Source organism: Triticum urartu, chromosome 7A (assembly GCF_056163025.1).
Source record: "Triticum urartu cultivar PI428250 chromosome 7A, HENAU_Tu73, whole genome shotgun sequence".
NCBI classification, from domain to species: domain Eukaryota; kingdom Viridiplantae; phylum Streptophyta; class Magnoliopsida; order Poales; family Poaceae; genus Triticum; species Triticum urartu.
The window spans coordinates 738642259-738669304 of record NC_141879.1 but is presented as its reverse complement, the minus strand read 5'-3'; the positions used below and the strand labels follow the sequence as shown (position 1 = coordinate 738669304).

At 46.3% G+C, this 27046-nt stretch overlaps 3 protein-coding genes and 1 pseudogene across 3 annotated transcripts; 3 read left to right on the top strand and 1 right to left on the bottom strand.

The window, feature by feature from the left end:
- Positions 1-1333: 1333 nt before the first annotated feature.
- LOC147962525 (laccase-15-like) lies at positions 1334-3313 on the bottom strand. The gene is made up of 3 exons (XM_087534216.1): positions 3253-3313; positions 2173-3174; positions 1334-1581 (listed from the first exon to the last, which is right to left on the bottom strand). The coding sequence occupies exons 1-3, from the start codon at positions 3311-3313 to the stop codon at positions 1334-1336; spliced, it is 1311 nt and encodes a 436-aa protein (XP_087390342.1).
- Positions 3314-4439: 1126 nt separating this feature from the next.
- LOC125527608 (putative disease resistance protein RGA4) lies at positions 4440-8190 on the top strand. The gene is given in 3 exon segments (XM_087538011.1): positions 4440-6813; positions 6816-7416; positions 7457-8190. Coding segments are annotated over 3 exon segments (3690 nt in total). The 3' UTR covers positions 8172-8190.
- Positions 8191-8909: 719 nt separating this feature from the next.
- LOC147962523 (uncharacterized) lies at positions 8910-25147 on the top strand. The gene is made up of 2 exons (XM_087538009.1): positions 8910-9287; positions 24989-25147. Exons 1-2 carry the CDS (start codon positions 8910-8912, stop codon positions 25145-25147), a joined length of 537 nt encoding a protein of 178 aa, XP_087394135.1.
- LOC147962524 (uncharacterized) lies at positions 18568-24226 on the top strand (annotated as a pseudogene).
- Positions 25148-27046: the final 1899 nt, after the last annotated feature.

The following is a 27046-nucleotide window of genomic DNA, read 5'->3' as shown; positions in this document are numbered from 1 at the left end:
GGGAGTTGCATAATCTAATAGTCATAGGAACATGTATAAGTCATGAAGAAAAAGCAATAGCAACATACTAAACGATCGGATGCTAAGCTAACGGAATGGGTCATGTCAATCACATCATTCTCCTAATGATGTGATCCCGTTAATCAAATGACAACTCATGTCTATGGCTAGGAAACTTAACCATCTTTGATCGACGAGCTAGTCAAGTAGAGGCATACTAGTGACACTCTGTTTGTCTATGTATTCACACATGTATTATGTTTCCGATTAATACAATTCTAGCATGAATAATAAACATTTATCATGATATAAGGAAATAAATAATAACTTTATTATTGCCTCTAGGGCATATTTCCTTCAGATATAACACATCTGAATCATAAACCGAACAAGGACCGACGGGGATAGATATCAAAACCATGCCAACTAAGTAAACCACACTTACATATGCAAACTAAATAGTTAATTTGAGCTCCTATTGCATATAAATCAAATAAACTACCACATATAAATACTCCTAAAGTAAACCCACAAATCACTATACTTATATAGCATTGCAAGAGCTAATCTAGCAATGAGAGATGAAAGGACAAAGTTGCTAACCTTTGTGAACACTTGGATGGATAAGGTGCCTTCAATTATTGACAAATTTTGACTAAAATGGAGGAAGAGCTCGAGCAAGAGGGGAAGAATAGAGGAGAGGAAAATGGAAAGGACAAAGAGCTTGGGGGCTGGACAAAGGGTTTATATAGGAGCATATTTAGTCCCGGTTCGTGACACAAACCGGGACTAAAGGTGAGCCTCTAGTACCGGCTCATGATACGAACCGGGACTAAAGGGGCTCGTGGGGCCCAAGCCTGACACTAGCCTGCCAGTAGTATGTCACCACCCCTTTAGTCCAGATTCGTGTCACGAACCGGTACTAGAGGTCCAACACGAACCGGGACTAATGATTCCCGCCCCCCTACCCACTGGAACTGGCACTAATGGTCACATTAGTATCGGTCCGTTTCCAAACCGGTACTAGTGTTTAGTGGTCATGTATGCATGTGTTGTATATAATGCATCGGTATACATAACTTCTTGAGAAAAACGAGTGTACTAATTAAGTACTTTTGAAACTACGAAATTAATTCCATCATTGATCATCTACCTTGGTTGAAGAGAATTTCAAATTAAGCCTTATAAACCAGAAAGGAAGAAGTACTATGCAGTACGGAGATAGTATCATACAGTTATATCATATGCATAGTACTGACTTATTTTTTGATATAGGGAATATATTAATATCGTGAAGATATCAATATATTAATAATACTACTGACTTACGATGCTATCCACTATGAGCAGCCTTACTGGGATCAGTATTATTAATAGATGTCGTGGAGTGTGCAGAGACAGAATTGAAGAGCTGCTGCCCGCCAGAGGAGGTGCTGCTGCTCACGGAAGTCGACGCGTCCAAGAAATACCGAGGCGGTGGAGGGAGGGACGTATCCACTGTTGGCCCATCCTCTACAATGAATACTGCAGCCATGCCCATCGACAAATGGAACTCATAGTGGCAATGTATGAGCCATGTTCGTGTGTGGCATACGAAACAACCATGCGTTAGTTCTTTGGAGTCTAGCTTCCGTATCCAACTAAGGAAAATTTATGAGTACATACACAAGGAAAACTACCAATTAAATTAAAACTTACTATTTTTAATTGTTCCATAAATACCCAAGAAAAACAATCAATTAAGTGTAGTCTTAACTTGATTTTTAATTGTTCAAGAAATTATTTTTCAAACTTTGACCCAACCATGTATAAAAATATAGTATTATATAGGAAATATAGTATACATGAAACCCACTTTACTAATATGTGGGTAGTTTCCTTTAGTCAAATCATCACATTTTTCACGTAAATTGTTGGTCACTGAATCAATTTGTCATTGCCCTATTTGGAAATCCAGGTATGTACAGTCTGCAAAACGATTCTTTAACCAACAATTCAGTGGATATCCAGGTACGTACACGACGTTTTGCAGATAGTGTCATTGCCCTATTTTGGATATTCAATCAATAGATAAAAACAAGATGCTCTATTTTTCCCTTTTCCAAAGAGAATTTACTGTTTTCATGACACCTAAGAGGGACGCAGCATAAGCAAAATCACTCTTATACGCACCTGGATTGTCTGCCACGAATCGAACGGCTGCCCACCCAAGACTAGGGACGAGGACGGTGTTCTTCCTCGGCGGGTTCACTAGGTTGTACCTCGCCGAATCCGTGGCAGCGTCGTAGTTGCCGAGCCCCTGCGCGAGCACGAACATGTCATGGCCGTGCAGGTGCATCGGGTTGGAATCGCCCTGCAGCATCGCCGTGCCTTGGAACACCACGTCCACCGCGGTGCCGTGCCTGAACCGCCGCACCACAGTTGCCCTGGGCGTCGGCTCCAGCAGCATCTCCTCGGGCCCGAACGTGATAAGGGCGCCGTCGGTGTAGTTAAACGCCCTTGGCGGCCGGTCAGCAAGCGCCGTCGTGCCCGCGGGGCCGCAGCCGTAGTAGTGCGCTTCGAGGAACGGAGTAGTCATCGCAGCCGGGAGATGGAAGGAGATGTTGTTCATGTTCGCCACCAGCATGCTCTCCAGACTGCCCCCCCTCTTGCAGGACTGGCCGTCTCGCCGGCAGATGGAGCCCAGGCCGAGCGTGATGAAGAGGTGCTCGTCCGCCCGCACCGGCACCTGCGCGCGCTGCTCTTGGCCAAGGCTGCTCAGGTTGCCGTGGAAGTAGAAAGACTTGATCGTGTCATGCTGGCGAGGCATCTCAGGCGCTACGGCAGGCACGTCGTCACGCCTTGAGGTATTGACGCTGCTGTACTCAACCATGCCTCTGGTGGTGTACTCGGGCGTCTGCTGGTCGGGCGGAGGCGCTTGGATGGGCAGGGCGACCATGTAGTACCTGCCGGGGGCCGCGTCAGCAGTGACAATGGCATCCGCCGTCTCACCTGGCGCGATCACGATCACGTCCGTGGTGTAGGGGTTGACGTGGTTGGCATCGCTGGCGACCACCATGAACTTGTGGCCGGCGATCTTGAGGAAGTACTCGGAGAAGAGCGCCGCGTTGATTAATCGCAGCAGGTACGTCTTGCCGGGCTCCACGTCCAGCACGTAGCCATCTTCCAACACGCCTTCAATTCAGAGTTAAAGAACCACTGCATTCAGTAAAGTAGCTAGAAATCCTTTTTCAACGAGCATAGAGTATATACATTCTCGACGCGTGGAGCTGCTATTGATATCGTGTTGTTGCAGAGCGGGTGTAATCAACATCGTCTTGCCACTAATATATTTGAGATTTTGGAAAGAAAAACTATGTATGTACGTAGACCATAGTTTTAAATAGCCGGCCGCTATAGCCCGCAACCCCAATAGCATTTTCAGCAGGTTGCCGCTAAATGGTCTCATGTACAAATAGCCCGCTATAGCTCCGCTATAGAAGTAGCTGATTTTGTGGTCCGCCGCTAGTTGGCATAGCCTGCTATTTAAACATTGTTGTAGACCCACCGTCAATAAATATACTATAAAGGACTTCTGAGTTTGCCCTAAGTCAAACTATTCCATGTTTTTTTGCGGGTGAAACAATTTTATGTTTAAAGCATTTTCATTAGCTCATGTATATAAAAAACTACTAGTAGTAAAAGGGGCCTTACGGGCTGTCCATATAATTTAGTGGAATTTGTTAGGTGAGGTCTTTTCTCAGTTCCTATAAAAGCTTCTACTACAAGTGGTTCTCGCCGGTGGCATGATAGTGATGGTGAACTCAGGAGACATCTGACCATGAACGACGATGGTTGGTGGCGGCGTGCAGTGGTGGCACAGTGGACTCTGGTGGCACTAGATTTTATGGGGAAAGGCCATCTGTCTAGGGAGTTTACGAGAATTTACAGGATCCCGTAAAAAAAATGCGTGTTTACGGCAATTGTTGTGGTGTTTTTTTGGGCCCAACTTCTCTGAAATGGTGGTTATTTTATGTATACTGAAACTATTGGAGATGCTCTTGTAATCAAGTTTGTAGCTACAAGTATAAACAATCCCAAAAAAGGTAGAAGTATTAACATTTAACAAATCAAAGTATCTTTACAAAACTATATATTTGAAGACAAATTTACGTGTACCATGTTCAAATATCCAAGCCCAATATATAAGAAGTGAATCTCTAACTAAAGTTTCAACTAGTTCACTGAAATAAGACAACCTCAAAATGGCACTTATTTAGGTCCAAGGCCAACTCTAGCCAATCCTCTAAAAGTCTATTAGGGAGTATATTTTCAGTTTTACTCCTCTGGTGAACCTAGCCGATCACCAAAAATCTATAAATGAGTGTAATTTTTACTCCTCCCCCGAAACTCCACCTCACAGGTCACAAACCACTTGCCTTGCTTAGCGCCGGGCAGAGATGGGGATGGCGGCGGCAGGCTGGCTCGTCGGCAAGGTTCTGAATATGCCGTCCGATGACTTGGTGGCTGCATACGTGGACAGCAAACAGCTCGGGCTCAACTCCGAGAAGATCAAAGGCGATCTCATGCGTACACGTGGACTTTTGCAAGCGGCCCAGGCGAGGGGCATGGGCGACAATGATGGTCTGCGTGAGCTGGTGTAGGCGCTCAGCGCCAAATCTCATGAGGCTGAGGACGCACTGGATGAGCTCCACTACTTCATCATCCAGGACCAGCTTGACGGCACCCGGTATGCGGTACCAGATCTTGGTGATGGCGTATCCGGTCTTCTTCAACATGGTTGTCATGCCGTTCGCCACACCATTGGTAATTGTCTTGCATACTTTTCTTGTTCGTGTGTGCATGATGGTGCTGGTGCTGCCGCTGCCGATAATCCACCCAGTTCAACCAACCCTGGCAACCGTAATGATGCTCCACTTGAGAGGCTGACATTTGACAGAGTTGCTATGTCCAATAAAATTAAGTCAGTGATACATGAAATGCACTCTCTATGTGCGTCTATCGCTGAGTTGCTCCACAAAGATCCAGACCATATCCACACTCCAAATGTCACCCTAAAATGCCCTATTACAAGTTCAGTCATTGCACAAGTTAAACTGTATGGTAGGACATCTATTTTTGAGAAAATTAGAAAGGATATTATTGGTGGCACATATCAGAATAAAACCCTTTCTGTTCTTCCTATAGTTGGTCCAGGGGGTATTGGAAAGATAACCTTCACCCAACATCTGTATAAGGATAAAAGCATACAAGAGCATTTTGATGTTAGGGTTTGGGTAAGTGTACCAACTGATTTTGATGTACTTAAGATCAGCCAACAGATCCTTAGCTGTATAGAAGGAAGCAACACAGCAAATCAAACAACAAGTTTTGACCAGATCCAAAAATCCATCGCACAGAGGCTTGAGTCTAAAAGGTTTCTAATTGTCTTTGATGACATGTGGAAATGCAATTACCATGATTGGGATAACCCGTTAGCTCCATTCAAGGAGGAGGTATTATCCAAGGGCAACATGGTTCTTGTCACAACTCGAATCCCAACTATAGCTAATATCGTGAAAACAACACATGCAGTAGCACAAAAAGGAATTGAGCCTGCTGAATTCTTCAGATTATTTGAAGACTTAATTTATTTTGGAACAGAGCCTGAGGATTATCGAGATGACTTAACTCACATTGCAAGAAAAATTTCTGAGAAGTTAAAGGGTTCACCTCTAGCAGCCAAGACAGTTGGTCGATTATTGAAGAGGGATATTTCTCTAGAACATTGGATGGGAGTTCTTGAACACAATGAATGGCAAAAGGAGCAAAATGAGCATGACATTATGCCATCTTTAAGGATTAGTTATCATAACCTTCCTTTGCATCTGAAAAGATGTTTCTCATATTTTGCATTGTTCCCCGGAGATTATAAGTTCAAGAACGTAGAAATTACATATTTTTGGATTTCAATAGGAGTCATAAACAAAGAGGAGAAATATGTGGAGGAATTCGTGGACAATGGTTTCCTCGTGAAGGAGAATGATGGTGCTGAGGGTCATTACTATGTATTGCATGATTTATTGCATGAACTATCTCGGAGTATTTCATCACAAGAATGCCTTAATATATATAGTAGTGAAAGTTTTAGATCTGATGTCATTCCACGATCTATTCGGTACATATCCATCACCATGGGAAATAGTTGCGATGCAATTTTTAGGAGAGAAATGTTTGAATTGAAGAGCAAGATAGATATTGTAAATTTACGGGCTTTGATGATCTTTGGAAAATACGGAAGGGTCATTCATGAGACTTTGGAAGATACTTTCAAGGAAGTTGGGAGACTCCGTGTCCTATTTATAGAATTTAAGTCCCTAGAAACCTGGCCGCACAACTTTTCAACACTTATCCACCTCCGATGCCTCAAAATTAGTACATCATTATTCAGCTCACAAGTGACTTTGCCCATTACACTATGCGGGTTTTATCACTTCAAATTATTGGACTTAATAGGTTGGCATGGTAGTGTTAAATTGCCTAAACACTTTAGCCGCCTAATCAGTTTACGACATTTTTTTGCTGAAAATAAACTCCATTCCAATGTTACTATGATTGGAAAGATGAAGTATTTACAAGAGCTGAAACAATTCTATGTCAAGAAAGAGAGTGTTGGATTTGAATTGACTGAGCTGGGGAAATTAACAGAGCTTGGAGGTGAACTCAATATATATAGTCTTGAAAAGGTGGCAACTAAGGAAGAGGCTATTGAAGCCAAAATGGTTTTGAAAAAGGATTTAAAAAAGTTGCACCTAGTATGGGGTACAAACCAACATATAACCTGGAGTCTGATGTTCTTGATGGTCTTGAACCACATTGTAATCTTGGAGCACTTGGCATTAGAGATCATGGTGGTTCAACCGGTCCTAGATGGTTGTGTCATGGCAATAGGATGGAGATGCTCAAGTATCTCCACCTAGAGGGTGTATCTTGGGTCACTCTTCCACTTTTTGGACAGCTACTACATCTCACGTCACTCACGCTGAGTCGCATATCTAGACTTGGTCAGATCAGACCTGGCCTTTGTGGCGTTACAGATAAAAGTTTCATGCAACTGAAGCAGATTATTCTTCATAGTTTGCCAGAATTTATCGAGTGGGTTGGGGTGCCTAATGGCCATTCGTTTTCAAAGCTTGAATACATCCATTGCAGCTCATGTCCCAATCTATGTGTGCTGCCCTTCCTGCAGGAGTGCCCTAGTGTCTCTTATAACCATCTAGCGAAACTTGAGATTCTGAGTTGCCCAAAGTTGTTCCTGCCTTCCATGCCTCACACTTCAACAATAACTGATGTTGTGGTTGCTAATGCATCTTCTGTCAGCACAGGGATTTCATGGCACAGTGGACATGGTTTGTCTTTGACGAGGTATATATGGTGGTGTATTAGCTTGGCACAATATAACTGACAAACTACAGAGCATCAAATTTGTAAGGGGGTCAGAGATACAATGGGAACAACTCTCAAAGGTAAAATGCCTTTGGAATCTTGAGATTATAGACGACCCAAGATTTCTTTCAATAGCCCCGCTCTCAAACCTCACGTCTCTCACCCGGTTAGGGCTGTTAAATTGCGAGAATATAACAATGGATGGGTTCAACCCTCTGATCACACCCGTCAACCTCAAGGAATTGGAGGTCTATAATAGAGATCACCCTCGATCTGTAGCCGTGGATCTTCTCTCGGATTTGGTGATGGCGAGCAGGGCAAAAAATGTGTTTCCTGCAACAGGCTCCTTCTTCCAATTGGAAAAACTTGAGGTGGATAGCTCCTCAGAAGCGCTAGTTGCCCCAATCTGCACCCTCCTTGCCGCTACCCTCCAGGAGTTAAGTTTCTGGTATGATAAGCGGGTGGAAAGCTTGACGGATGGGGAAGAGAACGCGCTTCAGCTCCTCACCTCCCTCCAACACCTATCTTTTGTAGAGTGTCTTGGTTTGCCATCACTCCCTCAAAGGTTGCACGACCTTTCTTCTCTCAAGAAACTAGAAGTCATTAGGTGTGGTAAAATTCTATCACTGCCCAAGGAGGGGATCCCCAATACTCTGAAAGAGCTAGTTATAGTGGACTGCGGCCCCGAGCTACGCGATCAAGTCTACACAGTGAAACAAAAATACCCAGATTTGCAGGTGTCATAGCCTGGCCAAGGTACGTACCGATCAGTTGAAGCTCTTCTCTTCTCATTTCATCATTCTGTTTCCTCTAATAAATGGGATTACTGTATGTACTCCCTCCATTAAAAATTATTTGAAAATCTATATATTAGTCCTAAGTCAAGCCTTTTTGGTTTGACCAAGTCTATAGAAAAATATATCAGTATTTACAACACCAAATTAGTTTCACTGGATTCATGATAAAATATATTTTTGTAGTAACGATAAAAAAATTGTACTGTATATTTATTTGAGGCACACCAAATTTGTTTGATTACTGACTTGTGTGACGTAACAGGCTTGCCGGTACAGCTGCTCATTTAATTGTAGGTTACTATATATGGAGCTTGCCTTTCAGTTCCTACTTTTTAGCACGCCCGACTACATATATATGGGTTAACTTAACGTAATTTGCTGACCATATTTATATACCTTGTCTGTTTCTGGACCTTAAATTTCGTTACTCTTTCTTTAGTCGGATCCTTGAATTTCATTACCCTTTTTTTATACGAAAATTTTCATTACATTGGTTCTGTAGAATAATTACTGCCGATAGTTGATTTGGGATTCAGGACTTTGGTTGTTCCATCCAGACAAGAACAACGATGGAAGCATCTGTCTTGAGATTTGTTTATCTTGAAGGAACTTCATGTGCAGTTACTAACTCTCAGTGAAAGATTTCTAGCCCAAGGTAACAATAAAAATCTCTCCCTTGAACGGGCGATGCCACGGGCGACACGGGCGTTGCACGCGGCGATCGCTGCGATCCGGACGCCGGCGCTCGTTGCTCCTGGCGCTAGGCAAGTCAGGGGGAGATTCTGGGCTCTCGCCGAATCTGATGAAGAGGAGGACGACGATGGAGACTGCTCCGGCGACCCGTCCGACGGTTATTCGCCGACGACGTCGGACGTAATTTGTGAAGCTTTCAACCCTGGGTATTCGGAGGAGGAAGTGGCTACAATCGTCCAGGGAGTCGTGCCGATTGACGATCCGGCGCGGCAAGGACTTCATCCGGACGACAACGTGGAGGTGGTGCGCCGGATTGTTCATCGGAGGACGGCGGCTTCCGCGATCCGGCCGTGGAAAGGTCCCATACCTAAGGTAAGTCTTCCGAATTTGACTCGACCGGATTCTTGGACTACGGTTACTAGAAGAAAGATTCCTCGCTGGACTCGGGCTCGATCGGCGCCGGAGGTGACCGCGGCGGCGCAGCTGCCGGTCACGGCGTCCCAGATCGGTGCGCTCCGCCAGGAGCGTTTGAATTCGCTCCTGGGCCGCGAGGGGGGCTTTTCAGTTGTTGGGCCGCGGGGTGTTGCTGGGCTGGGATCGGCTGGGTATGAGGCCTAGTCAGATCGGGCCCTGGAGTACGTACAGGGCATCGGGGCATGCAGCCAGTTACGTACGTCGCTCCAGCAACAGCCGCCGCGACCTAGGTTTCTTGGCTCCAAGCCGTCGCGCCGATCTTTGCTGCCGGGGGACGGCCGGGCTCATCGTATTCCGCCACTCGGGTCAATGGCCGGGCGCGGTGGGCAGCCGGTGCTCCCTAAGGCCTCTTCTGGCGGGGGGCTGGCCGTGGCGGGAGTGCGCCGCCGCCTACGGCTGCAGGTGGCCGGGCCGCACTGCCCGTCTGCCCCGGCCTGTGCATGGATCTGGTCGTGGGGGGGTGCCACCCATGCCAGTGGGTCGGGGCACCGGAGCTCCTGCTGCTGCGGCTGTAGCCTCGATAGGTCGGGGACTTGGCGCTCAGCCTGTTGGGGAACGTAGCATAAATTCAAAATTTTCCTACGTGTCACCAAGATCTATCTATGGAGTCATCTAGCAACGAGGGAGGAGTGGATCTACATACCCTTGTAGATCGCGCGCGGAAGCATTCAAGAGAACAGGGTTGATGGAGTCGTACTCGTCGTGATCCAAACCACCGATGATCCTAGCGCCGAACGGACGGCACCTCCGCGTTCAACACACGTACGGAGCAGCGACGTCTCCTCCTTCTTGATCCAGCAAGGGGGAAGGAGAGGTTGATGGAGATCCAGCAGCACGACGGCGTGGTGGTGGAAGTAGCGGGATTCCAACAGGGCTTCGCCAAGCGCTGCGGGAGGAGGGAGATGTGTCATGGGAGGGAGAGGGAGGCGCCAGGGCTTAAGTTTGTTTTGCTCCTTCTTTTACCCACTATATATAGGGCCAAGAGAGAGGGGGAGGCGCAGCCCTTGCCCCTTCCTCCAAGGAAGGGTGCGGCCAAGGGTGGGGAGGAGTCCATCCTCCCCAAGGCACCTCGGAGGTGCCTTCCCCTTTTAGGACTCTCCCCTTTTTCCCATCTCTTGGCGCATGGGCCTCTTGGGGCTGGTGCCCTTGGCCCATATAGGCCAAGGCACACCCCCTACAGCCCATGTGGCCCCCCGGGGCAGGTGGCCCCACCCGGTGGACCCCCGGGACCCTTCCGGTGGTCCCGGTACAATACCGATGACCCCGAAACTTGTCCCGATGGCCGAAATAGCACTTCCTATATATAATTCTTTACCTCCGGACCATTCCGGAACTCCTCGTGACGTCCGGGATCTCATCCGGGACTCCGAACAACTTTTGGGTTACCGCATACTAATATCTCTATAACCCTAGCGTCACCGAACCTTAAGTGTGTAGACCCTACAGGTTCGGGAGACATGCAGACATGACCGAGACGTTCTCCGGTCAATAACCAACAACGGGATCTGGATACCCATGTTGGCTCCCACATGTTCCACGATGATCTCATCGGATGAACCACGATGTCAAGGACTTAATCAATCCCGTATTCAATTCCCTTTGTCTAGTTGTATTGTACTTGCCCGAGATTCGATCGTCGGTATCCCGATACCTTGTTCAATCTCGTTACCGGCAAGTCTCTTTACTCGTTCCGTAACACATCATCCCGTGATCAACTCCTTGATCACATTGTGCACATTATGATGATGTCCTACCGAGTGGGCCCAGAGATACCTCTCCGTTTACACGGAGTGACAAATCCCAGTTTCGATTCATGCCAACCCAACAGACACTTTCGGAGATACCTGTAGTGTACCTTTATAGCCACCCAGTTACGCTGTGACGTTTGGCACACCCAAAGCACTCCTGCGGTATCCGGGATTTGCACAATCTCATGGTCTAAGGAAATGATACTTGACATTAGAAAAGCTATAGCATATGAACTACACGATCTAGTGCTATGCTTAGGATTGGGTCTTGTCCATCACATCATTCTCCTAATGATGTGATCCCGTTATCAACGACATCCAATGTCCATGTTAGGAAACCGTAACCATCTATTGATCAACGAGCTAGTCAACTAGAGGCTTACTAGGGACATGGTGTTGTCTATGTATCCACACATGTATCTGAGTTTCCTATCAATACAATTATAGCATGGATAATAAACGATTATCATGAACAAGGAAATATAATAATAACTAATTTATTATTGCCTCTACGGCATATTTCCAACAGTCTCCCACTTGCACTAGAGTCAATAATCTAGTTCACATCGCCATGTGATTAACACTCACAGGTCACATCGTCATGTGACTAACACCCAAATAGTTCTGGGTTTGATCATGTTGCTTGTGAGAGAGGTTTTAGTCAACGGGTCTGAACCTTTCAGATCCATGTGCGCTTCACAAATTTCTATGTCATCTCCTAGATGCAGCTACCATGTTCTATTTGGAGCTATTCCAAATAACTGTTCTACTATACGAATCCAGTTTACTACTCAGAATAATCTGGATTAGTGTCAAAGTTTGCATCGGCGTAACCCTTTACGACGAACTCTTTTACCACCTTCATAATCGAGAAAATTCCTTAGTCCACTAGTTGCTAAGGATAACTTTGACCACTGTCCTGTGATCCGTTCTTGGATCACTCTTGTACCCCTTGACTAACTCATTGCAAGGCACACTTCATGTGCGGCACACAGATAGCATACTGTAGAGCCTATGTCTTAAGCATAGGGGACGACCTTCGTCCTTTCTCTCTATTCTGCCGTGGTCGAGCTTTAAGTCTTACCTTCATACCTTACAACTCAGGCAAGAACTCCTTCTTTGACTGATCCATCTTGAACAACTTCAAGATCATGTCAAGGTATGTGCTCATTTGAAAGTACCATTAAGCGTTTTGATCTATCCTTATAGATCTTGATGCTCAATGCTCAAGTAGCTTAATCCAGGCTTTCCATTGAAAAACACTTTCCAAATAACCCTATATGCTTTACAGAAATCCTACATCATTTCTGATCCATTAGTATGTCAACAACATATACTCATCAGAAATTCTATAGTGCTCCCACTCACTTCTTTGGAAATACAAGTTTCTCATAAACTTTGTATAAACCCAAAATCTTTGATCATCTTACCAAAGCATATATTCCAACTCCGAGATGCTTACTCCAGTCCTTAGAAGGATTGCTGGAGCTTTGCATACCTATTAGCATATTTCAGGATTGACAAAACCTTCCGGTTGTATCACATACAACCTTTCCTCAAAAATCGTCGAGGAAACAATGTTTTGACATCCTATCTGCAAGATTTCATAAATAATGCAGTAATTGCTAATACAATTCCAACAGACTCTTAGCATCGCTACGAGTGAGAAAGTCTCATCGTAGTCAACTCCTTGAACTTGTCGGGAAACATCTTAACGACAAGTCGAGCTTTCTTAATGGTGACATTTACCATCATTGTCCGTCTTCATTTTAAAATCCATCTACACTCAACAGCCTTACGACCATCAAGTAGTTCTTCCAAAGTCTACACTTTGTTTTCATACATGGATCCTCTCTCGGATTATATGGCCTCAACCCATTTATCAGAATCCAGGCCCACCATCGCTTCTCCATAGCTCGTAGGTTCATCGTTGTCTAGCAACATGACTTCCAAGACAGGATTACGTACCACTCTGAAGTAGTATGCATCCTTGTCATCCCACGAGGTTTGGTAGTGACTTGATCTGAAGTTTCATGATCACTATCATAAGCTTCCACTCCAATTGGTGTAGGTGCCACAGGAACAACTTCTTGTGCCCTGCCACACACTAGTTGAAGAGACGGTTCAATAACCTCATCAAGTCTCCACCATCCTTCCACTCAATTCTTTCAAGAGAAACTTTTCCTTGAGAAAGGACCCGATTCTAGAAACAATCCCTTATTGCTTTTGGATCTGAGACAGGAGGTATACCCAACTGTTTTGGGTGTCCTATGAAGATGCATTTATCCGCTTTTGGTTTGAGCTTATCAACCTGAAACTTTTTCACATAAGCGTCGCAGCCCCAAACTTTTAAGAAATGACAGCTTTAGGTTTCTCTAAACCATAGTTCATACGGTGTCATCTCATCGGAATTACGTGGTGCCCTATTTAAAGTGAATGTGGTTGTCTCTAATGCCTAACCCATAAACTATCGTGGTAATTCGATAAGAGACATCATGGTATGCATCATATCCAATAGGGTGCAGTTATGATGTTCGGACACACCATCACACTATGGTGTTCCAGGCTGTATCAGTTGTGAAACAATTTCCACAATGTCTTAATTCTGTGCCAAACTCGTAATTCAGATATTCATCTCTATGATCATATCATAGATATTTTTATCCTCTTATCACGATGATCTTTCAACTTCACACTGAAATTACTTGAACCTTTCAATAATTCAGACTCGTGATTCATCAAGTAAATATACTCAACATCTACTCAAATCATCTGTGAAGTAAAAACATAATGATATCCACTACATGCCTCAGCACTCATTGGATTGCACACATCAAAAGGTATTACTTCCAACAGGTTGCTTTCTAGTTCCATTTTACTGAAACCGAGGCTTTCAGTCATCTTGCCCATGTGGTATGATTTGCATGTCTCAAGTGATTCAAAATCAAGTGAGTCCAAATGGTCCATTTGCATGGAGTTTCTTCATGCATATACACCAATAGACATGGTTCGCATGTCTCAAACTTTTCAAAAACGAGTGAGCCCAAAGATCCATCAACATGGAGCTTCTTCATGCGTTTTATACCGATATGACTTACGTGGCAGTGCCACAAGTAGGTGGTACTATCATTACTATCTTATATCTTTTGGCATGAACATGTGTATTACTACGATCGAGATTCAATAAACCATTCATTTTAGGCGTAAGACCATTGAAGGTATTATTCAAATAAACAGAGTAACCATTATTCTCCTTAAATGAATAACCGTATCGCGATAGACATAATCCAATCATGTCTATGCTCAACGCAAACACCAATCTCGATGGTAGAGGGAGCGTGCGATGCTTGATCATATCAACATTGGAAACACTTCCAACACATATCGTCAGCTCACCTTTAGCTAGACTCCGTTTTATTCCGTAGCTTTTATTTCGAGTTACTAACACTTAGCAACCGAACCAGTATCTAATACCCTGGTGCTACTAGGAGTACTAGTAAAGTACACATCAACACAATGTATATCCAATATACTACTATCGACTTTGCCAGCCTTCTCATCTACCAAGTATCTAGGGTAATTCTGCTCCAGTGGCTGTTCCCTTATTACAGAAGCACTCAGTCTCGGGTTTGGGTTCAACCTTGGGTTTCTTCACTAGAGCAGCAGCTGAATTGCCGTTTCATGAAGTGTCCCTTTTGCCCTTGCCCTCCTTGAAACTAGTGGTTTCACAAACCATCAACAATTGATGCTCCTTCTTGATTTCTACTTTTGTGGTGTCAAACATCGCGAATATCTCAAGGATCATCATATATGTCCCTGATATATTATAGTTCATCACGAAGCTCTAGCAGCTTGGTGGTAATGACTTCGGAGAAACATCACTATCTCATCTGGAAGATCAACTCCCACTCGATTCAAATGATTGTTGTACTCAGACAATCTGAGCACAAGCTCAACAATTGAGCTTTTCTCCTTAGTTTGCAGGCTAAGAAAATCGTCGGAGGTCTTATACCTTTTGACGTGGGCACGAGCCTGAAATCCCAATTTCAGCCATCAAAACATCTCATATGTTTTGCGACGTTTCAAAACCGTCTTTGGTGCCTCAATTCTAAACCGTTTAACTGAACTATCACGTAGTTATCAAAATGTGTATGTCAGATGTTCGCAACATCCACAGACGACGTTCGAGGTTCAGCACACTGAGCGGTGCATTAAGGACATAAGCCTTCTATGAAGCAATGAGGACAATCCTCAGTTTACGGACCTAGTCCGCATAATTGCTACTATCAACTTTCAACTAAATTTTCTCTAGGAACATATCTAAACAGTAGAACTGAAGCGCGAGCCACGACATAATTTGCGAAGACCTTTTGACTATGTTCAGGATAATTAAGTTCATCTTATGAACTCCCACTCAGATAGACATCCCTCTAGTCATCTAAGTGATTACATGATCCGAGTCAACTAGGCCGTGTCCGATCATCACGTGAGACGGACTAGTCATCATCGGTGAACATCTTCATGTTGATCGTATCTACCATACGACTCATGCTCGACCTTTCGGTCTTCTGTGTTCCGAGGCCATGTATGTACATGCTAGGCTCGTCAAGTTAACCCTAAGTGTTTTGCATGTGTAAAACTGTCTTACACCCGTTGTATGTGAACGTAAGGATCTATCACACCCGATCATCACGTGGTGCTTCGAAACGTCGAACTTTAGCAACGGTGCACAGTTAGGGGAGAACACTTCTTGAAATTTTAATGAGGGATCATCTTATTTACTACCGTCGTTCTAAGCAAATAAGATGTATAAACATGATAAACATCACATGCAATCAAATAGTGACATGATATGGCCAATATCATATTGCTCCTTTTGATCTCCATCTTCGGGGCTCCATGATCATCATCGTCACCGGCATGACACCATGATCTCCATCATCATGATCTCCATCATCGTGTCTTCATGAAGTTGTCTCGCCAACTATTACTTCTACTACTACAGCTAACGGTTAGCAATAAAGTAAAGTAATTACATGACGTTTATGTTGACACGCAGGTCATAAATAAATTAAGACAACTCCTATGGCTCCTGCCGGTTGTCATACTCATCGACATGCAAGTCGTGATTCCTATTACAAGAACATGATCAATCTCATACATCACATATATCATTCATCACATCCTTTTGGCCATATCACATCACATAGCATACCCTGCAAAAACAAGTTAGACGTCCTCTAATTGTTGTTTGCATGTTTTACGTGGCTGCTATGGGTTTCTAGCAAGAACTTTTCTTACCTACGCAAAGACCACAACGTGATATGCCAATTGCTATTTACCCTTCATAAGGACCCTTTTCATCGAATCCGATCCGACTAAAGTGGGAGAGACAGACACCCGCCAGCCACCTTATGCAACTAGTGCATGTTTGTCGGTGGAACCGGTCTCACGTAAGAGTACGTGTAAGGTTGGTACGGGCTGCTTCATCCCACAATGCTGCCAAATCAAGATTGGACTAGTAACGGTAAGCATATTGAACAAAATCAACGCCCACAACTACTTTGTGTTCTACTCGTGCATAGAATCTACGCAATAGACCTAGCTCATGATGCCACTGTTGGGGAACGTAGCATAAATTAAAAATTTTCCTACGTGTCACCAAGATCTATCTATGGAGTCATCTAGCAACGAGGGAGGAGTGGATCTACATACCCTTGTAGATCGCGCGCGGAAGCATTCAAGAGAACGGGGTTGATGGAGTCGTACTCGTCGTGATCCAAACCACCGATGATCCTAGCGCCGAACGGACGGCACCTCCGCGTTCAACACACGTACGGAGCAGCGACGTCTCCTCCTTCTTGATCCAGCAAGGGGGAAGGAAAGGTTTATGGAGATCCAGCAGCACAACGGCGTGGTGGTGGAAGTAGCGGGATTCCAACAGGGCTTCGCCAAGCGCTGCGGGAGGAGGGAGATGTGTCATGGGAGGGAGAGGGAGGCGCCAGGGCTTAGGTTTGTTTTGCTCCTCCTTTTCCCCACTATATATAGGGCCAAGAGAGAGGGGGAGGCACAGCCCTTGCCCCTTCCTCCAAGGAAGGGTGCGGCCAAGGGTGGGGAGGAGTCCATCCTCCCCAAGGCACCTCGGAGGTGCCTTCCCCTTTTAGGACTCTCCCCTTTTTCCCATCTCTTGGCGCATGGGCCTCTTGGGGCTGGTGCCCTTGGCCCATATAGGCCAAGGCACACCCCCTACAGCCCATGTGGCCCCCCGGGGCAGGTGGCCCCACCCGGTGGACCCCCGGGACCCTTCCGGTGGTCCCGGTACAATACCGATGACCCCGAAACTTGTCCCGATGGCCGAAATAGCACTTCCTATATATAATTCTTTACCTCCGGACCATTCTGGAACTCCTCGTGACGTCTGGGATCTCATCCGGGACTCCGAACAACTTTAGGGTTACCGCATACTAATATCTCTATAACCCTAGTGTCACCGAACCTTAAGTGTGTAGACCCTACGGGTTCGGGAGACATGCAGACATGACCGAGACGTTCTCCGGTCAATAACCAACAGCGGGATCTGGATACCCATGTTGGCTCCCACATGTTCCACGATGATCTCATCGGATGAACCACGATGTCAAGGACTTAATCAATCCCGTATTCAATTCCCTTTGTCTAGCGGTATTGTACTTGCCCGAGATTCGATCGTCGGTATCCCGATACCTTGTTCAATCTCGTTACCGGCAAGTCTCTTTACTCGTTCCGTAACACATCATCCCGTGATCAACTCCTTGATCACATTGTGCACATTATGATGATGTCCTACCGAGTGGGCCCAGAGATACCTCTCCGTTTACACGGAGTGACAAATCCCAGTCTCGATTCATGCCAACCCAACAGACACTTTCGGAGATACCTGTAGTGTACCTTTATAGCCACCCAGTTACGTTGTGACGTTTGGCACACCCAAAGCACTCCTACGGTATCCGGGAGTTGCACAATCTCATGGTCTAAGGAAATGATACTTGACATTAGAAAAGCTATAGCATATGAACTACACGATCTAGTGCTATGCTTAGGATTGGGTCTTGTCCATCACATCATTCTCCTAATGATGTGATCCCGTTATCAACGACATCCAATGTCCATGGTTAGGAAACCGTAACCATCTATTGATCAACGAGCTAGTCAACTAGAGGCTTACTAGGGACATGGTGTTGTCTATGTATCCACACATGTATCTGAGTTTCCTATCAATACAATTATAGCATGGATAATAAACGATTATCATGAACAAGGAAATATAATAATAACTAATTTATTATTGCCTCTAGGGCATATTTCCAACACAGCCCGGGGTGCGGCCGCCAATCTCGTTGGCCGCCGCGGGACGTGGTGCGCCTCCACCGAGGCCTCCGCCTACTTCAGCTATGGCGCGTGGAGCTGCTCCGCCAAGGCCGCCAGTGCATAATGGCCCTAGACCGGTTGGCCACGTCGATGGGGTTCGGCCGGTGGCTCAGGCAACCCATGCCGGCGTTCAGACTCGAGCAGCACCGCCGCCTCACTACGTGGCGAGGCCGACGCAAAAACGCTCGGGTCCTACGCAGATAAGACAAGACAACGTCACAGCTGAGTCGTCGGATCCGCCCCGAGGACAGTGGGGGGATGATGGCTATGATGTGTATGGGGATGGTCAACACCGTGGATCGTCATCTACGGGAGGTGGCCGAGGTTATGCCTGGCAGAGTGATGGTTCTGCTGAGAGGCCCTTCCTTGGCCCTCCGGGCGGTTTTGTCGAGGGCGCTTCTGGACCAGACTCACGACAGAGAGGTGGCTTCCATGGTCATCGTGGTGGTCGAGGTGGTGGTCATGGTTTCCGCAGACAGAAACCGCCACAGGCCACTTCAAACCATCAGACGTCCGGGGTGGAGGCTAATCCCACTCAGGCGACCGCCCTGACTAGTGAGGTTATGGAGGCGGTCACGGCTCTGGCTACTACGGATGTTGAAATGACTGGCGCTTCAGGTGATGCGGGTATCAGGTCTGAGTCTGAGAGGGCATCCAAGTGGGCGCGGAGGAAGGAGAAAATGCTTTGTTACCGTTGCGGTGAGAAAGGGCACTTCATTGTTGAGTGTGTGGCTGAGTTGTGTGATACATGTGGTAAGCCAACACATGCCTTGGGGGATTGCCCGCTTCTTCGTGAGCAGGCTCCGGCTCTTACAGTGTATGGAGTATATTGTACCGAGCCGATGTTCTTTGAGTCCCCAGCTGCGAGAGAGATTCCGGTTGTGACGCAGAGCTTGACTACTGGTATTGTGATGGTTACCCAGGGAGTTGTTCTGAAGCTCAGATTATGCAGAGGCTTCAGGAACTGGCTCCTGGAGACTTTCAGTGGGAGCTTGTTCCCATTGAGGAGCGTGTGTTCAGGGTTGACCTCCCGTCGGAAGAGGACTTGAGGCAGTTGCTGAGCTTTGGGATGTGTAAGGTGCCAGGTACTAATGGTATTCTTGAGTTTCAAGAGTGGAAGAAAGTGGAGTCTAAGGGAAAGCCCCTTACTCAGGTGTGGCTGCGTTTTTCTGGGGCACCCTCTGAGGCTCTAACAGATGTTCATGTTGTGGCTAGTATGGGTATCATGGTTGGCAAACCTAAGAAAGTGGATATGACATTCACCCGAGCCCATGGGGTGGCCAGATTGCGAGTGAGTGTTCTGGACATCGAGTTCGTCCCGGATGTGGTTAACTGGACTTACAGGGGAGAGGTATTCCCTCTTGACATTGAGTTTGAGGATGCTGAGTTGTTTGCCGAGGCGGGTTTTGGTGCTGATGTGGATATGCACGAGGGAGACGATAATGCGGGTGCTAGGAAGGATCCGACTGATGAGGCTGGTCGAGAGAGGCCCAACGGACAGGGACCAGTTGCTCAGACCGAGACTGGATCAGGGGTAGAGCCGGCCCCATCTCTGTCGGTACCTAAGAGCACGTTGAGGTTTGGGTCTTTTGAGCCTGCGTCTGCTCCTCCTAGACTTTGGAGCGACCGGGTGGAGTCTGAGGATGCGTTCGAGTGCTCGCTCCCGGTGCTGGATCTTGTGTCTGCTGTTCGTCCCGTGGTGGGTGACTATGTGACGGGCCACTCGGAGACGACCTTGGGGGGGGAAGGACTGTGGAGCCTCAGATGGTCCCTTTCCTCCCCGGGATACCTGCGGTCTCGTGCAGACTGATTGGGGCGGAATCGGCGGATCTGCCGGGGGGGGGGGGGGGGGAGTTCGGGGCAGGTGGCCACGACGTCCTCTCCCTCTACTCTGACGCCGGTGACGCCTGCGTCGCTGTCGCTGGCCGACCGTGAGGGAGAACGTCTGGGGCAGGTGGCCTTGGACCCTTCCCTTCCGGCAACGGCGGCTGCAGCTTCCCCTGTGGTGCTCGGCGGTAGTCTGGGGCAGGTGGCCCCGGCGACGCCAGCTTCGCTATCGCTGGCCGGCCGTGAGGGAGGCCGCTTGGGGCAGGAGGCCTCAGACCCTTCCCTTTCGGTACCGGCTGTTGCGGCATCTCCGTTGGTGATCTGCGGGAGTCTGGGGCAGGTGGCCCCGGTCTTTTCCTCGCCTTCGGCTGTCGGGACGGTGACACCCTCAGGCTTGAGGGTTGGGGGGTGCTTGGGCAGGTGGCGCCGACACCTACTTCCCCCGGCCTCCTGTCCGTTCGCCGTGAGAGCCCTCCGGCGCTGCCTTCTCTGAGTGGCGCTACTCGGGAGGAGGTTATTGCCTTCGGCGGGATCCCCGACCCGGTCTCTGAGGGGAGACGGATGAGCTCTCGTCTCCAGGACCACCCGGAGGTTGATGACATGCAGCAGAGGTGCGCTATGAGGGCGGCCAAGCTTCGTGACATTGAGGTCACTACTGGTATGTCAGTCAACCTGTCCAATTCTATTTTGCATTTTTCTTCGGATGAGATTATTATTAATGCAAATCAAGTAGGGGTTTCCCTAGGGAATACCAATTCTGAAATTTCCAACTCGGTTAATGATCTCCTTGATCTGGAAGCGGAACACGCTTTAGAGACCATTCGAAACCTAGCGGCAGTGAGACCTATGAATGATGCAGAGATTGATGCGTTGGGGGTGAGAGTGCTTGACAATTTGTGTGCGGACCTTGCACCATCCACTACTGAGTCTGACGAGGAGGAAGGTAGTGTAGAGGGTGTAGTAATTCAACCACCAGAGCCCGGTTATGAGGACCGGACGGTGGACAATAGTAAACCCAAACGTAAGTGGAAGCGGAAGGTGTATCCCGCATCCGCGGTATGTAGGAGTGCTAGGATTCGTACGGCAAAAAAATTCCATGATGACTTATGAAAGGAATCTTTTGGAATAGCAGAGGTCTGAAGGACTTGGCTAAACGAAGGTTTCTCGCTGAGGCGTCTCTGGAGCATCGATTAGATTTCATTGCCCTCTCTGAAACTGGTAGATATAATTTTGCACCTCAGTTTCTTTCAACTCTTGTGGGTGGTGTTGATTTCGATTGGCATTGCCTACCTCCGCGAGGACGATCGGGAGGCATCTTGCTGGGAGTGAGATGTGATTCCCTTGAAGTCCGGAGTGTAGTGATGGGCGACTTCACGGTTAAGTTTCGAGTTAGGTCTAAAGTTGATGGTTTCAACTAGGCTTTGGTGGCGGTTTATGGTGCCGCACAACCGGAACTTAAACCGGAGTTTCTGGCGGACCTTGTTCGAATTTGTGGGTCCGAGCAGCTTCCGATGTTGGTCGGGGGTGATTTCAACATCATTAGGAGGAGAGAGGAGAAGAATAATGATAACTTTGATGGCAGATGGTCGTTTATGTTCAATACCATTATTGAGAGCTTGGATCTGAGGGAGATAGAGCTTTCTGGTAGAAAGTTTACCTGGGCTAATTCTTTGCCAAACCCGACATATGAAAAGCTTGATCGAGTCCTCGCGAGGGTGGAGTGGGAACAAAAGTTCCCTCTAGTAACGGTTTAGGCTCTCTCGCGGGGAATATCCGATCACACACCACTGTTCGTGGACTCAGGGGAGCCGAACCATGTGGGAAACAAAAGCACCTTCTCATTCGAGATGGCTTGGTTCGAACATGAGGGGTTCTTAGACCTTATTGCCAGGGAATGGGCTAAGGGTGTAGGAGGTAGGACGGCGGTCCAGCGTTGGCAGAATAAGATTAGGCATTTGAGAAGTTTCTTACGGGGTTGGGTTAAGCACCTCAGTGGGGTGTATAAGATTGAGAAGGATAGGCTCCTTTCTCTTATACAGGCCCTGGACATTAAAGCGTAATCTGCGATTTTGTTGCCCGCGGAGCTCCAGGTGAAAACTGAGGCGGAGAAGAGGTTGAAAGAACTTCTCCGCGAAGAAGAGTTGAAGTTGGCTTTGCGAGCTAAGGTCCGCAAAGTGACCCAAGGGGATGCCAATACTCAATTCTTTCACCTGATTGCCAATGGTAAGCACAGAAAGAAGCGTATCTTTCAACTTGAGCAAGATGAGGGTACTATTTTGGGGCAGGATAATCTCAAAACATATATTACCGAGTATTATAGGCAGTTATTTGGACCTCCGGAGGATAATTGTGTGTCCCTCGATGAGTCTAGGACTGAGGATGTTCCTCAATTGTCCGCGGCCGATAACGATATCTTGGTTGCCCCGTTCTCAGAGAAAGAGGTGTTCGATGCAATTGCACAAATGAAAAACAATAAGGCTCCCGGACCGGATGGGTTCCCGGCCGAGTTCTATAAAAAGTGCTGGCACATTATTAAAGGGGATTTGCTACCTATGTTTCATGATCTTTTCTCTGGACAGCTTCAATTGTTTCACTTGAATTTTGGAACTATCACATTGCTTCCTAAGAGAACGGAGGCTGTGAATTGAGCAGTTTAGGCCGATTTGCCTACTCAATGTTAGTTTCAAAATCTTAACCAAGGTCGGGACCAATAGGCTCACACAGATTGCGCATTCTGTGGTGCATCAATCCCAAACTGCTTTCATGCCGGACAGAAACATCCTTGAAGGGGTGGTTGTCCTTCATGAAACGCTCCATGAAATTCACTCTAAAAAATTAGATGGGGTAATTTTTAAGGTGGATTTCGAAAAAGCGTACGATAAGGTCAAGTGGCCATTCCTCCAACAGGCATTGCGTATGAAAGGTTTTGATGATGCCTGGCGCCGGCAGGTCGAATCATTTACGCAAAAAGGGAATGTGGGAATCAAAGTGAATGACGATATAGGTCATTATTTCCAGACTCATAAAGGCCTCAGACAAGGAGATCCGATGTCCCCTATCCTGTTTAACATTGTGGTGGATATGTTAGCAATTCTGATAGGAAGGGCTAAGGAGAATGGTCAAGTGGGTGGCTTGGTACCTCATCTTGTTGATGGAGGTGTATTCATCCTTCAATACGCTGATGATACAATCATCTTTATGGAGCATGACTTGGCCAAGGCGAGAAATATGAAGCTGTTGTTATGCCTCTTCGAACAATTGACCGGGTTAAAGATTAACTTTCATAAGAGCGAGTTGTTCTGTTTTGGTAGAGCCAAGGACGAACAGGATTCTTATAGGCAATTGTTTGGGTGCGAGTTGGGGAATTTACCCTTCTCTTACCTTGGTATTCCGATACACCATCGTAGGCTGACAAACAGAGAATGGAAGTGTATCGAGGACCGATTTGAGAAGAAACTGAGTTGCTGGAAGGGTAAGCTCATGTCATACGGAGGCCGGTTAATCTTGATTAATTCGGTACTCATGAGTATGCCTATGTTTCTCTTATCGTTCTTTGAGGTCCCAGTTGGTGTTAGGAAAAGACTGGACTTCTATCGATCACGTTTCTTCTGGCAGGGTGATGATCTTAAAAGAAAATACCGGCTTGCTAAATGGGATATTATCTATCGACCCAAAGACCAAGGAGGTCTTGGTATTGAGAATCTTGAAGTTAAGAACAGATGCCTTCTTAGTAAGTGGTTGTGGAAGCTCTCATCTGGGACTGAGGCCATGTGGGCGCAGATCCTTCGCAACAAGTACCTCCAGACTAGAACACTGTCCCAAGTAACAGTCAGGCCGACAGACTCGCCTTTCTGAAAAGGACTAATGAAAGTCAAACAATCTATGTTCAATAGGACAAGAGTTGTCATTGGAAACGGTGCTACAACACGGTTCTCGGAGGATACTTGGCTTGGCGACTCACCCTTGGTCATTCAATATCCGTCTTTATATCGTATTGCTCAACGACGTGAGGTGTTTGTTGCAAGTATTTCAATCTACCCCCTTAATATTCAGTTTAGACGGTCGCTAGCGGGCAATCGTTGGGAAGTTTGGCTCCATTTAGTTAGGAGACTAATGGAGGTTCAACTTTCTGACCAACCTGATGAATTACGCTGGAGGTTGACTAGGTCTGGAGTATTTACAGTTAAGTCAATGTATATTGATGTTATTAATTCGAACTCCATTCCAACTTCCAAGAATGTCTGGGATGTCAAAGTTCCTTTGAAAATAAAAGTGTTTATGTGGTTTGTTCATAAACAAGTTATTTTAACAAAGGACAACTTAATAAAGCGTAATTGGACAGGACCTACTAGGTGTAGTTTCTGTGATCGGGATGAGACGATTAAGCACCTCTTTTTTGATTGCCCGTTGGCCAAGGTCCTTTGGCGGACGGTCCATATTGCTTTTAATATTACTCCACCGACTACTGTTAACGCTTTATTTGGGACTTGGTTTAATGGGATTGAGTCTGCCTTAGCAAGACATATTCGGGTTGGAGTTTGTGCTTTGCTGTGGACCATCTGGACTTGCAGAAATGATTTGGTTTTTAACAGAACATCACGGATTCATTTTTTGCAGGTTATTTTCCGAGCTACGGCAATGATCCGTTCGTGGTCGCTACTCACTCCGATGGAGGTCAGGGAGCATTTGGTTACTGGGTCTATCCGTTGGGAGATGGTAGCTCGGGATATTTTCAACCGGTTTGGATGGCGGTCATCTAATAGGATAGGCAATTAGTTTACCTATCTTTTTTAGCCAGCCGGTTGTGGCGTCTTTTCCTGGCTAGTTTGTGTATCTAGCCTTTTGCGCTCTGTGTGAGCTGTTTTTTCTTTCATTGAGCTTGAGACTTTGGAACCTTGTTGGCACAATTTGTTTTTCGGTTAATAAGATGGCCGTATGCATCACCCTTGATGCAGAGGCCGAGGAGCCCCCCTTTTCGAAAAAAAAAGGTAACAATAAATTATCGCTACCACTTTCCTTTCCTTTCTCAAGATAATTTTTATTCATAAAATGAAAATTTTAATTATCCCCGGACTCTGCATCAATGATGCATACAGCCAAGCCCTTGTTAAAGTACTATTAACTTGTGAAATCTGACAGGTACTATCCTGTCAAGCGGCAACTAATACGTACAGCTTGTGTTTTATTGGATTAACGATTTGTGTGGAAGAGCATTTTATCCTCGATCTGGTATGTATATGGTGTAGGCAACTCCTTTTTTTGCTCCATTACTTTTGGCATAATACAACTGTGTTTCCTGAGCCTTTTCTGTTAAACAGGTTGATGAACTGGTTTGCTATTGAGTTCATGGTATCACCAATTGCCAACTGAATCTTGTGCAGATTTGGAGATTGCATATACATAGGATTAGGGTGGTTTTTCAGTTTCAACAGTCGGAGTTCAGTTCCTATATACTTAGGAGGTTCGCGTGTTGACCAACTCAAAGTAATTAATTGAGCCTTTTTTCTTGCAGTAAATTAATTGAGCATTTTCTTCCAATATATGGAGAGTGATGATTGTGCTAACCTTCACGTCACGATAAATTGCAAGCTTTCTTGGAGTATTGACCATTGCAGACTAGGCCAGGCTATGACTAACCAAGCTTTCCATTTCACTTGCGCATGCCCAGCATGTGTTGATTGGACAGCATGTGTTTCACGAGATTAACAGTTTGGAAGATCAATCTGTGTCTGAGCAGTTTCAGATGACAAAAGTGTGATTGCAAGTGTATATGGTGACTGATCCATCAGTGTGATTGCTCCATTCATGATGACATAAGGCAACTATTTTTCCTTGGCCTTTTTCTTCTGAATATATCTCAGCGCTACTTGAAATATGTTTCGTGTGATATTGGAACAGGTTGGTTATTTGTTCATGCAGTCCAATTCCATTGTAACCCCGCCCCGACAACCACCGACTACATACATCTTGTGCAGATGTGATAGATGGTAGTGTTTCACTGTCAGCCTTCAGAGTACAGAGGTTCAATTTAAGCCAGTTGACAGACGAATCGAAAGGTAATGACTCGATCATTTTCGCTGGTGATTTCTCTTAAATACCTTGTTCAATTCACGACCTCACACTCATTAGTTGGATCCTGTCCTGCAGAACAAACAATCTGCATCCGACAGTGGATGTAGAGGTTGGCATTCAAATTTGCAAAGCTTGGCTGTTCCATCTGAGCAACGGAAGCATCTGTGAGCGGTTCTGCATAATCGAACAAGGTATTTGCGGTGATGATCCGGTTCATGAATATGCAGGTTCTAACGAACCTGAACCCTGAGGAAGAAGCTTCAAAACAGGGCGTTTTCGTCCACACCGCGGTCTCCTTCCAGGCTCCTATGTTTTCCTGCCCCGGCGGCTGACCGCCTTCTCCTCTCCGTGCATCTGCTCTGCTCTGGCCATACGTAGTATCACCACACTCCTCCACAGGTGGCATTCAAACTTGCAAAGCTTGGTTGTTCCATCCAACCAACGACTGTGACAGAAGCATCTGTCTCGACGGAGAGCTGTGCGGTTCTGCGTAACGGATAATTTCAAAGGTAGTCAGTTAATTACTTGATGTGGTGGTGATTAATTACGTGCTTAAGGAAGTCAGTTGCACGACGATATTTGCGGTGCTGATTCGTCCATGTC